The 12,084-nt window shown below is 38.2% G+C and overlaps 1 protein-coding gene across 1 annotated transcript in view; it reads right to left on the reverse strand.

Annotated features, from left to right (window-relative positions):
* Positions 1 to 989: 989 nt before the first annotated feature.
* LOC134789953 (band 4.1-like protein 4) overlaps positions 990 to 12,084 on the reverse strand; it is an 81,741-nt gene continuing 70,646 nt past the window's right edge. Inside the window, exons 9-21 of the mRNA XM_063760683.1 lie at positions 10,348 to 10,502; positions 8,960 to 9,051; positions 8,667 to 8,745; positions 7,948 to 8,133; positions 7,490 to 7,636; positions 7,310 to 7,385; positions 7,079 to 7,164; positions 6,032 to 6,214; positions 5,298 to 5,441; positions 4,983 to 5,222; positions 3,921 to 4,173; positions 2,583 to 2,788; positions 990 to 2,188 (exon numbers count right to left, since the gene is read on the reverse strand). Coding sequence (XP_063616753.1) covers positions 2,173 to 2,188; positions 2,583 to 2,788; positions 3,921 to 4,173; positions 4,983 to 5,222; positions 5,298 to 5,441; positions 6,032 to 6,214; positions 7,079 to 7,164; positions 7,310 to 7,385; positions 7,490 to 7,636; positions 7,948 to 8,133; positions 8,667 to 8,745; positions 8,960 to 9,051; positions 10,348 to 10,502 — 1,863 coding nt within the window. The 3' untranslated portion in view covers positions 990 to 2,172. The remainder of the gene's footprint in view (positions 2,189 to 2,582; positions 2,789 to 3,920; positions 4,174 to 4,982; positions 5,223 to 5,297; positions 5,442 to 6,031; positions 6,215 to 7,078; positions 7,165 to 7,309; positions 7,386 to 7,489; positions 7,637 to 7,947; positions 8,134 to 8,666; positions 8,746 to 8,959; positions 9,052 to 10,347; positions 10,503 to 12,084) is intronic.

Raw genomic sequence — 12,084 nt, forward strand, 5'->3', positions numbered from 1 at the left:
TAGACTGTCGGCCCGATTAGAACTTTAACCCTTTACCAGGCTAAGGGATATATATTTCCCACGTATGGCACTTCAAACATGTGTTCTATTTTCGATGAGTAAGACTGACATTCGATTGCCATTTTTGAACTGTCAGCCTGGTAAAGGGTTAAGATACGTCAGTTAATAGCAGCCCAATTCGAACTTTAAGATATGTCAATTAATATTAGGTCCTTACCTATGAAATTGGCGTTTTTGTTCATAGATATAAGTCTGATCCTAGTTTTTTTTTTTTTACAAAAGTACATACACAATTACAATAAAACTACAGTGCACTCAATAAACAACGATTTTACATACAATTAATTGTTATTTTTTATTGTTAAGTGTTCAGAATTAAGCCTTGAAAATAGGTCTTTTCATGTGCTGTCGGTTCGAGTATTAAAATTACTTATATTTTTCTAATGGTACCAATTTTCAAGAAATGGAGATATTGAAAACATGCCTTAAAGGTGTCAAAAATTACTGGAAAAATTTTGTTTGGTTTGAATTAGCCATCAAAAAAATATCCGCAAAATTAATTGTATGGAAATTCGTGTTTCGTTGAAATTCTCCGTACAAAACGCCAATTTCATAGGTAATGACCTAATAGATCTAGCAACTATATGGATTAGATATGTCAGTGTCAAAAGTGACGCAAACAGTGTCAAAAGTGATACAAAGCAAAAGCACCTACCTACCCTCTTGTCTGTTAACACATTGAGTGTCGGGAACCCGCTCGGCGGGTTCTCTTTTCGTAGTCGCTTTCCTCTACAAAGCGGGAAAACGCTGAGATCGCCTACGAACGTAGCGCTAAGAAAATGTTATTAGTGAATGCGTTAAAATCCGGTATTTTGTACAGCATTGTATATTATTCAGTATTTTGAATACTGCGCCAAAAATTTAAACCGCCACGAGAATAGCATTCGGCGTTAGGCAGGTATTTTTTGTAGACATAAGTAAAGAAATGCTTCCAAATAGTAATGTTTATTGTGGACAATCGGAACAGTTTTAAAAAAATACATATAAAACTGTAATTGGATACAAATTTTCGGGTTTAGTGGGTTTCAGTCTAACCACTTTCCCCTTCCAATTGACCCTCTTACTCTACCTACTTGTGACTTGCGCTTACCAATTATTTTATAACATCCAGAATTAGGTAAGTATTAAGATTTTCTTGTGTGGAGATAGGTACTTTAACACGTTCCCTGTCCGGGTTTTTTTCTGGACTTGTGACTTTATCATATCATTTTGTATGGGGACAGTGAACGTGTTGAAATGAGTTTTGTAGTCAATAAACACTGGCTTACGAACTTCAAACTTAATGCTTCACCGCTCCATTGGTATTACTTACATGTAAATCAATTAAGTACTAGAAAAAGTTACTGATAGTTACTTTATATTATATTGGTGAACATGTTCACACTTCACACATTTGTTCGTTATTCCAAAAATACTAATCTACATAACAACTGTACATGGTTCAATAACTTGTTCAGTGAAACTGATAATAAGTACCTAGTACATAATAATACCCGTCTTTTTCACGAAAAAAATATCATTTCACTTAAAAATAATATAAGTTTGAATGTAAAGAAAATATTTGTAAAAACTGTTATTGAAGTTAATTATATATCCCGAAAAGACGAATAAATTACACCTTATTTAATCTGAACATTTCAAGTAACAACGTCTAGTAACCAGAAGTAAAAAGTAAGAACAAGTCTTTGGCACAGATCTTATATAATTGATATTTTATATACTTAAATTGTCACAATCTTGGATGGGTATCATTGAATAGTTTTAAAATTATTTCATAATCAAGATATGAACATAAAATAAATCTGTCTAATTACTAATTAAAACAAAATCCTGTACACAACACAAACATAAATACTGATGTGAGCTTCATGCTTTACCTAATAAGAATATTTTTACCATAATGAGAATTACTTATAAACAATAAAATAAAATATAAACATACGTTAACATACATTTTGGAAAAACACAATTGAATATTCACAATATATTATATTAAGTATAGAATTAAGCCGGTTCACAGCTCGGTGCTCATTTCAGCCGTGGCCGAAGTTTTGGCGCCGGCCGGCGGCGGCCCGTCCGCGCCCGAGCCCCCGGGCGCCTCGCTCGAAGAATTCAGTTGCTCTGCAGCCTGTTTTCGTGGAAAGTCGTATTACCAGAACGAATAGTCAAATTGTAGGAATGATGTTAAATTCTAAATTAATAAAATTAGAAAATAATAAAAACAGTGAATCACACGTTTAGTTACGTACAATTTAAAATTTTAATGACAATCACAAGTGCATAAAAATAAGATAAAACACGAAAATTAACAATTGTAGTAATATGTTAGTCAAATCGGGTTAGTCTACTTTGATACCACATTCTTAACCACTATGTACCCCTCAACCGGCATGCACAAAAAAAAACACAGAGGCCTCCGCAGGCAGGGAGGCGGACATATGAACAAACCGGGGTTGCGTGCAGCTAGGACATTCCGCTACGTGTTGCGACACAGAGGTGGGTCGGGCGCGAGCCTTACTTACTGCGTGCTTTCTATGAGAGGCTTAAGGATAATGTCGAGGGTGTTGTCGTGGCGGTGGATGCGCGCGTGCGTGCGCGCCAGGTTGGCGTTGTGGTCGCGTGCCTCGCGGGAGTCCCGCGGAGCGCGCGGTTGCGGCCGCGGCCCGTGCCGCCGCGCCAGCGACCCGCCCGGCTCGCCGACCAATATGTTGTTGTTGCTAGCATGTCTCTGCGTATCCCATAATCACACGAGCGTCAACGACTACCGGTGCACACCATAGCTTTATACAGTACTTGTGGCATAAAATTATACATGTAAGTATAACATAGGTAGGTAATTAAAGTTATCTATATCCCCAGATAGCGAGAGGCAATAAATGATGCAACACACTACAAGTATAAACAACGTTAAATTTTCATTGGGTATGCTGTTTATTATTCGTAGTGTACTGCTATTTTGAAAATTGAAAGCCCCGTAGCATAGAATAGTTTATGTATATGATATTTTAATGTATACCAAATCTAATAATATATGCGTCAGTGAATTAGACTATTCAACTCAGGTCTACTATAAAATGCGTATATCATAGTCTAGTAAGTACACACGTTATATAGAACTTAAGTAAATTATGAAACGCCAGTAATATCCTTCCGTTATAACTTTGTTCAGATAACGGTTAAATAATGCAGTCAAGTTACTATGCCTAACTACAAACATTATTAGTTAAATATTGTTACCAAAACTAGAAAAGAAGGATATTTAGAGTGTTTCCCAGTATTTTTTTTTATAAAACTGTAAATGGTTCGATGTTGGCAGCAGCCTGTACACGGTTAGCTTCGTCAGCGACCAAGAAACAGGAGCTGCGGATTAATCCGGCGGCCCTTGTAAGCTTCTTTGTAATTTATTGTACTTTACGGGCTTCTTTTTATATCGCCGCCGAAGCAATTAAAATAGAAATGTTCAAGGCGTTTTTCAGGCTCACCAGTTTTCAATTTAATAAATAGCGCCTTTTATTTGCCGTACATTGTAAATGTTTTTTTCTTTTCAATCCCTGTCTTCAATTAGATACCATTTTATCAACACAATTTAAAACTAGGTACTTGTGAGAATATTTTGCAATTCATTGGGTACAATTGAAAACTCTATAAATTAATGATTTCTCAATAGAATACATAATTGTTTTTATTCCCTTTATTTCCAGCGGGTTTTATCACCTGTAGTCGGTGCTGAACCTTGTGCTAATCGCTAAAGTTAAACGGCGACTATGCGATTTTGGTAGCCTTCAGAACTCAATTAATATCTGCTCGCCAAGGGCCGCCGGATCGCGGAAGTTCGGTTAGAAAGCGAAGCGCCCACTCACGAAGAGAGAAAAGCCCGTGTCCGCAGGATGGGGGTAGTAGCGAGGGAGGAGCTCGCGCGGGCGGCGCGAGGTGGCGCTGTCGCTAGCCACGGACAGCAGCGAGCGCTGCGAGCCCGTCGCCGAGATGCGCGCGCGCGGCGCCGTCGGCGGCCGCCGCGCCACCGCCGCGCCGCCCGGCCCGTCCGCCACGCGCCACTGCCTACTCACTGGCGCCGCCGACACCGGTGCGCCGCACTTCGCGCTGTCGCTCGACCTACGAAATAAAATTTGCGACTGCAAATTACAGCTAGTAAAAACACCAACTTTTATAAAAGGCGAATCATTTTGGTTTCAAATATTATGAAATAACGAAGCGCTTGAAGTCCCTTTCCCTCAAAAGAGGGATTGAAGTCAGGATCAAGTGTCACCGCGAAAGCAAGGGCTGCTTGCTTCTAGATATATAGCACTTGTGAATCCTCGTATATTATGTAGTTGAATTTAAAAATTATTGTATATATTTTTTACTTGTCTAACGCTCGTTCGAAAATTATTTTTTCTATAGGTATACATTATTAACTAGATTGTATATACCTAGTGCACCTTAATACGTTTAAATTCCAATTTACAACCACTCGGAACTCGGACAATGATTAAGTGTCGAACACTGCACAAAAAAAAATTGTTCCTAATAAATATTTTCCTTGTTAGATACATTCACGAGTACGAGGAGTTCCTATATACTCGTATGTATATACTCACTGTTTATTAAATCATATATCAATCCACCTGCGAACAAATGTATAATAATCTGAACAACGACATGAAAACGTTGTAAATCTGCCAAATCCCCGCAGCACTGAATTCCAGATGTTCAACAAGCTATTTGTTTCGTACTGTATTTAAAACGCATTGAATGACACGTGATCGGATCAGTCGATCGCATCATTTACCGCCTTTCAACTTTCAACGCGACAAATTTATTCGCATTTCCAAAGTAACTACCTATACGTACTTTATGTACTCTAGTTAAGGACGTTTGTATGTAGGTAAGTGATTAAACGATTAAATAAATTGCTTGTTCACCTTTCGGAAGAATAGGCGTAATCCTGATCGGCCCCCAGGCCCGAGTCGGTGTGTTCGTGGGAGACCCGCGCGCTCCCTGATATCAATTCTCCGCTTGAGCTGTTGCTATTGCTATTTGTCACTGGGCTGTAAGGGTTGTTGTTGTTCGAGACAGGCGTCACGTTGCCTTTATATCCGTTGTTTGTTAAGAAGTCATCTCCATTCCGGCCGACGGTCTCGTCGTAGCTCGGGTATACACGCCTGAAAACATTTGTAATATTATATAACCCCGAAGCTTACCGAATAAATCTGTTTTGCGGTTTCCCGAGTTCGTACCTTCCGTATTTCTCGATGCCGGTTCGGTGCGTGCTGAGGGTGCTTGAGCTTGATCGGAGGGATCCTTGGTTATGGTTGTCATGGGCGCTCTTGCTGTGAGTTAAGGAACTCTTCTCTCGCCTCGCTAATGATCCGTGTTCCGTCCTATAAATAAGTTTGATATTGACGAATTTGTCATTTCAGTGAACACAATTAGTGTTGTTATTTTGTTCTGTGGTAAATACCTAGGTATTATTATACATAATATATATTTATAAAGTGACCACTCTAAAGGGGCGTTAAGAAATAATCATTAACTATACCTAAGATATACGGTCGGTCGGTAGGTACGGTAACGATCGGTATTTTTTTATTTCGAGTACCTACCTAACAAAGATTTGATTGAAAATGTGATTTAAGAAAAATAAAAATAAGCCTTATTCTAGGGCGAGAATCAAACCTTAGTCAAAGACAATAAAACTGAAGTTAGTTTTACACTGCCCCGTTTGCATTGCCTATTCTTAATAGTATCAGCATGTTTATAACGATTAAAATGTAAATAATTTTAGTGATGCGTAAATTCAATACCGCTTAGGTACCTAGGTACTATGTATGGTAAAGTCAAGTTTGATATTAAACGCGGATCGAGAAATATACCAGGATTAGCCTCTACACAGCCTCTACCTCTATTTATTATTCTGTCATAGAGATGATGATAATATCCATTTGATGTAGCTAAATAATCTGTTACTTACTGTCTATGCCGAGAGGAGGTCCTTAGTTTGGCCTGCCGCGCGTGGCTAGTCTGTACCACGGTGTAGGGGATCTCCTTGAGTTGTTCCTCCGTCATGCCCGCCGTATCGACCAGTGAAAATTCTAGGTGTTGCTTCAGCTCGCTAGGCAGCCATTTCTTATCGTTTGGAGATCCAGACCGAGACCTAACATATAGAAACAATGGCTTTTAAAATTGCGGGCTAAGTTATATATGGTACGGCAAATAAAATATAATATACAGGTCGTCCCAAAACTATGGGACATCAATGGTCTTCCTTTTATTTCTGACACTATGTTATTTAGCAAAAAATAATCCTTATGATGAAGCCTTTCGATCGGTATGATAAAGCTACAGGGTAATTTTTTTTCTCGTGTAGCGGGTTCGATTCCTGGTTCAACCATGTAATTATTTAAAAATCTATGAATGCAGTTTAAATTGTTTTTTTAAATTAAAATAATGTCTTCTTTCAGCAAAATATCCTACCTACGATATTTAAGGTACTTTCCCTTGATGTCCCATAGTCTTGGGACGCCCTGTATATCGGCTGACGGCGCTGATATCAAATTGGACATTAGGTAGGTACCTACCTATATGTATATTTTATATCGGCTAATTATAAATACAGATTCAATAAATTGCAAGCAGAATTCGTGAAATGAAACAATGAATATAAGCCTGCCTTCTCAAAAGTCAAACGTAAGATTTCGACAGAGTAAATAATATAACCGTCTGGGATCTAGATTTCAATTTGACTTCGGTTAATAAATCCAACTCAGCCTGAGGGGTAAGTAATCAAATACAGAATAAGTCCTACGTTTATATATTACCCATCTACCTTCTTATTTGTATTATAAAATAAGTGACTGGCAGGAAAAACTTTCTCAATTTCGTGTAATGGTTACGATAAAAGTTTTCGGCTAAGTCACTATCCATAACTACAAAAGAGTACCTACACGATATATGTATAATATACAGATATGTAAGATAATAATAGGTATACTCGTATGAGAGCAAGCATAAAGTTTACCGATGTTTCCTGTGCCTTCTGTGTTTGTGGGACGATCGGTGTGTTCCTGTTTCTGGTTCCATTTGTGAACGACGAACGTTGGCCACCTACAAATTGAACGATTTAATTAAAATGTAAATTTCCATCTTATAGCTTTCTATGTCCGTTTCTAGACGTTCTTAATCTTTAGGATTTGAATAATGCAAGCGCAGCGTCTGCAGTTTGATGGTTATGTTTACGGTCGGCACTTACTTGAACGCCGCTGCCGGCGGTCGTCTGTCTCAGTACCTCCTTCCACTGGGACTCAGATTCCACCAGCTCGTATTCTCTGCAAAACATGCCATGTTTTACGTTTTCTTGCGATATTTTAGAACGTGAGTGGTATTTTAACAGAAAGATAAAGCCTCAAGTGCACACGTTGAGGATACTTACTTGGTATCGGGTTGCGAGTCGTGCTCGGAGCCGGACTCGTGCTTGTGGCGCGACCGGTGCCGCCGGTGCCGCCGCCCCGATCGTCCTGAACCACGCGACATTTCACTCTCAGCGTCCGACTGCTGTCTTCGTGACCGGTGCTTATGCCTGGTCATAAAACACATTCATTATATAAACAAAAGATACTATAGGTACAATTAATTCAAGTTAGTAAGTAACATTTGAATGTATGTTTTGTGCTAGCGTGAACAGAGTTAGAATGAAAGTTCAAGAATTTACGATACTGGGGTATACACTAGACTTCAAACTTTGCTATTCAAACCAGTTCGATTATCAACGTTATCAACGTTGGGGACTTTTGCGTGATCAATTATCCCCGAGATATCCTGGAGCTATGGGTCTTATATCTGACGATGACAGTCAAGTAGCTAAAGAGAGCTGGGGTCACCCATTATTACCTGCGGTTGGATCGTGAGTCGTTGGAGCTCTGCGAGTCGACGGATGCAGAGCGGTGGCGGGGTGCTGGTGGTGGTCGCGTTGCGCTGGGCGACGCCGAGTACAGCCCTCGTCGTGCCGGGGCTGAGCGCGTCGACCGCGGCGAGCCTGGTGCTGGCGCCGGCTCTAACGTCCCTTCGACGCTCATGCTGCGAAGAAGGTTTAAATTTTAAATCTTTCCTCGCAATGCTAAGCCAGCTATAAAGTAGTCCACAATAGATAGATATTTAAGTATAAAGTAGTCCACAATCCGTTTTGTTGAAAAAGATAACAGTTGGAACGATTTATACAAAGTGTTTTCAATTTAAAATATAATTAATTATTCTTCTGATTGTGTTAACATACATTTAATTAAGTAACGAAGTGATTTTTGGCAGCTTGCAGCAAGAATTGACAACAAAATTACAAAGCGTGGAAATTCTCAAAGCAACTGTCATGATAATTAAGTACAGAATTAAGTTACATTGAATAAAAACCTAATACCTACTGTCGCGATTTCGTAGAACCTAGGTCTAATATGGAACCATGTAGTGACTCGGATCTGTGTTTATGATCTTTACAAAATTCTAACCTTATTATCAAGACATCCGGAAAAGTCTTCGAAGCCCTATCGAAATCACGTTCAATCAAGCCGCGTACCAATACATTCGAAATCTATCTGAAGTAGGTAATTGACACTCACGAAATGGGGCGGTGTATTGAGGTAGGTTGTTTAATTTCCGGGGGACAGTCTTTTATTCTCAAGTCTTCTAGTTTGTGCACTGAAAAAAAAACAGGTATTTATTTTTCCTTGAATATAATATACATATATTAGCTACAATAAAGTTTTAAGTACATACCTATACCTACATACATTATATCCTTCAACTACGAAGAGAAAATAGTTCCCAACGTATGTTGCAATACTACGAGTATTTCCTAGGAAATATGAGTGAAATTTCAATCAATTTTTTGGCTTGTTTTAATTGGTTTTACCGTCGTGCATCGAGGCGTGTGGAGGCCGCGCGATACGCCGCGATGGCGTGCGCGTGAAGGCTGGCGGCGGCCTCGGCCGGGCTCCTCTCCCGCTGTCGAAACAAACAATACGTTAGCTACAGAGAAAATAAACATAAAAATTTTGTTTCTAAGTAAATCTAGTTTCGTTTCTACTTAACCATAAGTTTTTTTTTGTATACGGACTATTAAAATTGTTTATTTATTTCGTTGTTATTTATATAATATGTCTTCACGAGAATGCCTCTTGCGATGTTCTTTTAAAAAATTTGAAAATATTAAGAAGCTGATGTTTGGTCTGTGATATCAAAACAGGACTTCGCGTACAAATGTACCAGCTGCATTATTGTTTTCCTTCGCAGTTTCTCGGAACTTTCGTATTTATCATGCTACTTCAGTCAACCTCAGTTATGCACTGTGCATTATTATATAGGAAGCGAATATGCACTGTGGTGTATAATTATTAGGTAGTTACAGATGTATCTGTAACTACTTAATAGCTTTCGTAAGCGCCAATCTAGTAAAATGTTTCAATATAGATCTGCTTTTATTCGCTACGAAATTATTGCTATTCGATTCAGTCGTTCGAAATGATAATTAAGTACGCAGCACTACTTCCTATACATATAAGTGATATAAGTATAAACTTATATGTAAAACAAGAGGTGCCAAACGACTACAAAAGATTGTTGAAAAGTTCAACAAGTAAAAACTACGAGAGCGAAGTGTATAAATTACGGGACGTGGAAGTTCAATAAGGAATTTGTAACATCTATCAGACTGATCTAAAAGACAGTTTTAGCACGGAATTTAGCTTTTCCTTGAACTGAAACAGGTTTTATAAAGTTATACGTCTGTTAAAAAATAATTTTGAATTTGAATTTGTTAAATTTCCAGGATGTACATATTTATTTACTTTATTAAAGACGTAGGTATACTAAAGTTACTAAACTTTGAATTACCTCTTAGTATCGTCGATTACAAAGGGATATTTAATGCGCCACCACTGTCTATTTATAAGGAGTTGGATATGTCACTCATAATTTTGGAATTATAAACTGGTTATAAACATAATATGTATATATAATTATATTTTAATAGGAAGGAGAGAAACTGCTACCTACCCGATAGGAAAATATTTTCAGGCCTAAGTAAATCGACTGAAGAAATTATCATTGCGCTTATTAACCTACTCCTCAGTTAAGTTTCTCATTTTAAAACAAAAAGAAATGGTAGAAGTCGGCAACATATGCTGTAGGTATAGTATAGACGGACGAAGTCGTGGTGAATGGAGCAGGCCGAAGGCGTTCGAGATTCGGAACCGTATGTTGATGTCTCATTATATAGTGAATGCTATTATTGTTTCTAACCTGTTCCTCAGCCGAGTTCCTAACGCAAAGATGTCGGCTGAGGCTGGCGAAGTCTGTTGTAGGCGGAAGAAGGCGTGGTGATCGGAGCAGCATCGCCACAGGTGCCGGCAGGCCGAACGCGTTGGAGACTCGAAGCCGTATGTTGACGTCTCATTCTGATGAACGATAAACAATTATAATATGTATTTGTATATATTTTTTACTAATTAAGAAACACCTTAAATAAGAAACAAACTTGACAACTATTCATATAAATAATTACCCAGACTTGGTATAATTTTCGAGGATAATTATTATTTAATGGTGTGTTTCATAAACGCTGTATCCTATGTAATGTACCTACTGGCAGGTAGGTAGGAAGTATACCTATGAAAATTCATTGTAATTTTTTTCTCCTGTTAGGACCAAAAACGGCACACCATTCTAAGTAGAAATAGTAAATATCAACAAAGAATCAATCAACAAACTTTTTACGAAAATATTTTTTATTGCAGCATCTTCTTGTTAGAATTTGGTAAAAACTATTTTAAAGATGATGAAGAATTTTTATATCGTAAACTAGACGGGCCCGCAGCTCCGCTCGCGTAAATGAAATAAAGAGTGTGTCAACCCTGCCAGGGTTCATAACGGTGATAGGGATTTCTTGTTTGTACCCGTTATTTGGATAACTTAATACGCAAAATATCTGAAAAAAATTATGTGATTTGATAAAAGGCAAAATTATACTTTTTCAGCTACGTAGTTATTTATTTAAAAGTCGTTTCAACATAAAATTATTATTTATTTTTATAAGCTTAATTCCAAAAACGTTCATTAGATTAATATCCGCCTTAAGACGAATATGGACGACCACCGCCCATAAATCGCCTTTTGGTACAAACGTACGTACTCCCCATTTCCCTTTCTGAATACTAACATTACTTACTACGGTTATGTGAATCCTGGCCTCCGAGAAAAGACAAAACAAAACACACCATGTTTCTCGGTCTTGCGATAGTTCTCGCCAGTCCCCATGGCCGAGGATAAGCAGATCTCGAGCAACTACGTCGTTCCAGCAGTAGGTACCTATGACGTCCAATTGGGCGTCTCCCATTTCGTTGTCCCAAGTACGCTCTCGTCACGGCACGATCCTCTCCCATTCTCTCTAAATGTCCGAGCCAATGTAAGCTTAGCCACTTTTGTCTCTCAGTATTCCGCCAGTATATCGGAACACATCCTTATTTCTATAGCAACATAGTTATATTACGATATTTGGCCGACTGCTGACTGTACGTTTGCTTATTTTCACCAGGTCGTTTCGCTCAAAAATATCTGAACATGCACTTTAATTTTATCTACCTACATTATAACTTGCTATCAACTTCGTATTTTTGGCCCATCTCGGCAGCCCGGTCCCCGGACGAATTTGTTTGCCGAAGCTGTGAAAGTAAATCTGAATAACATAACTCAAAAAGAAATTTAAAACAACAAAATACAAATTACTATTGATATTGATAAGTCATTATCAGTCATTATATGGCATGTCACTCGTATGGGCATAAACTAAGGTAAAAGGTTGAGGTTGACAGCACTTTTTATTTTACTTCGAGTAAAAAAGGCCGAAATCACTGCATACCAACATAACAAACATAATTTTGGTTATTTGAAGTTCGAAACGAAACCAACCGAGAGTTTCCGAAAATAGCCGATAGTCGTAAAATGAAGAATGTTATGAAAATTTCTTTTGCTTATTGTAAA

The sequence above is a fragment of the Cydia splendana genome, chromosome 4, assembly GCF_910591565.1.
Source record: "Cydia splendana chromosome 4, ilCydSple1.2, whole genome shotgun sequence".
In the NCBI taxonomy this organism is placed as follows: domain Eukaryota; kingdom Metazoa; phylum Arthropoda; class Insecta; order Lepidoptera; family Tortricidae; genus Cydia; species Cydia splendana.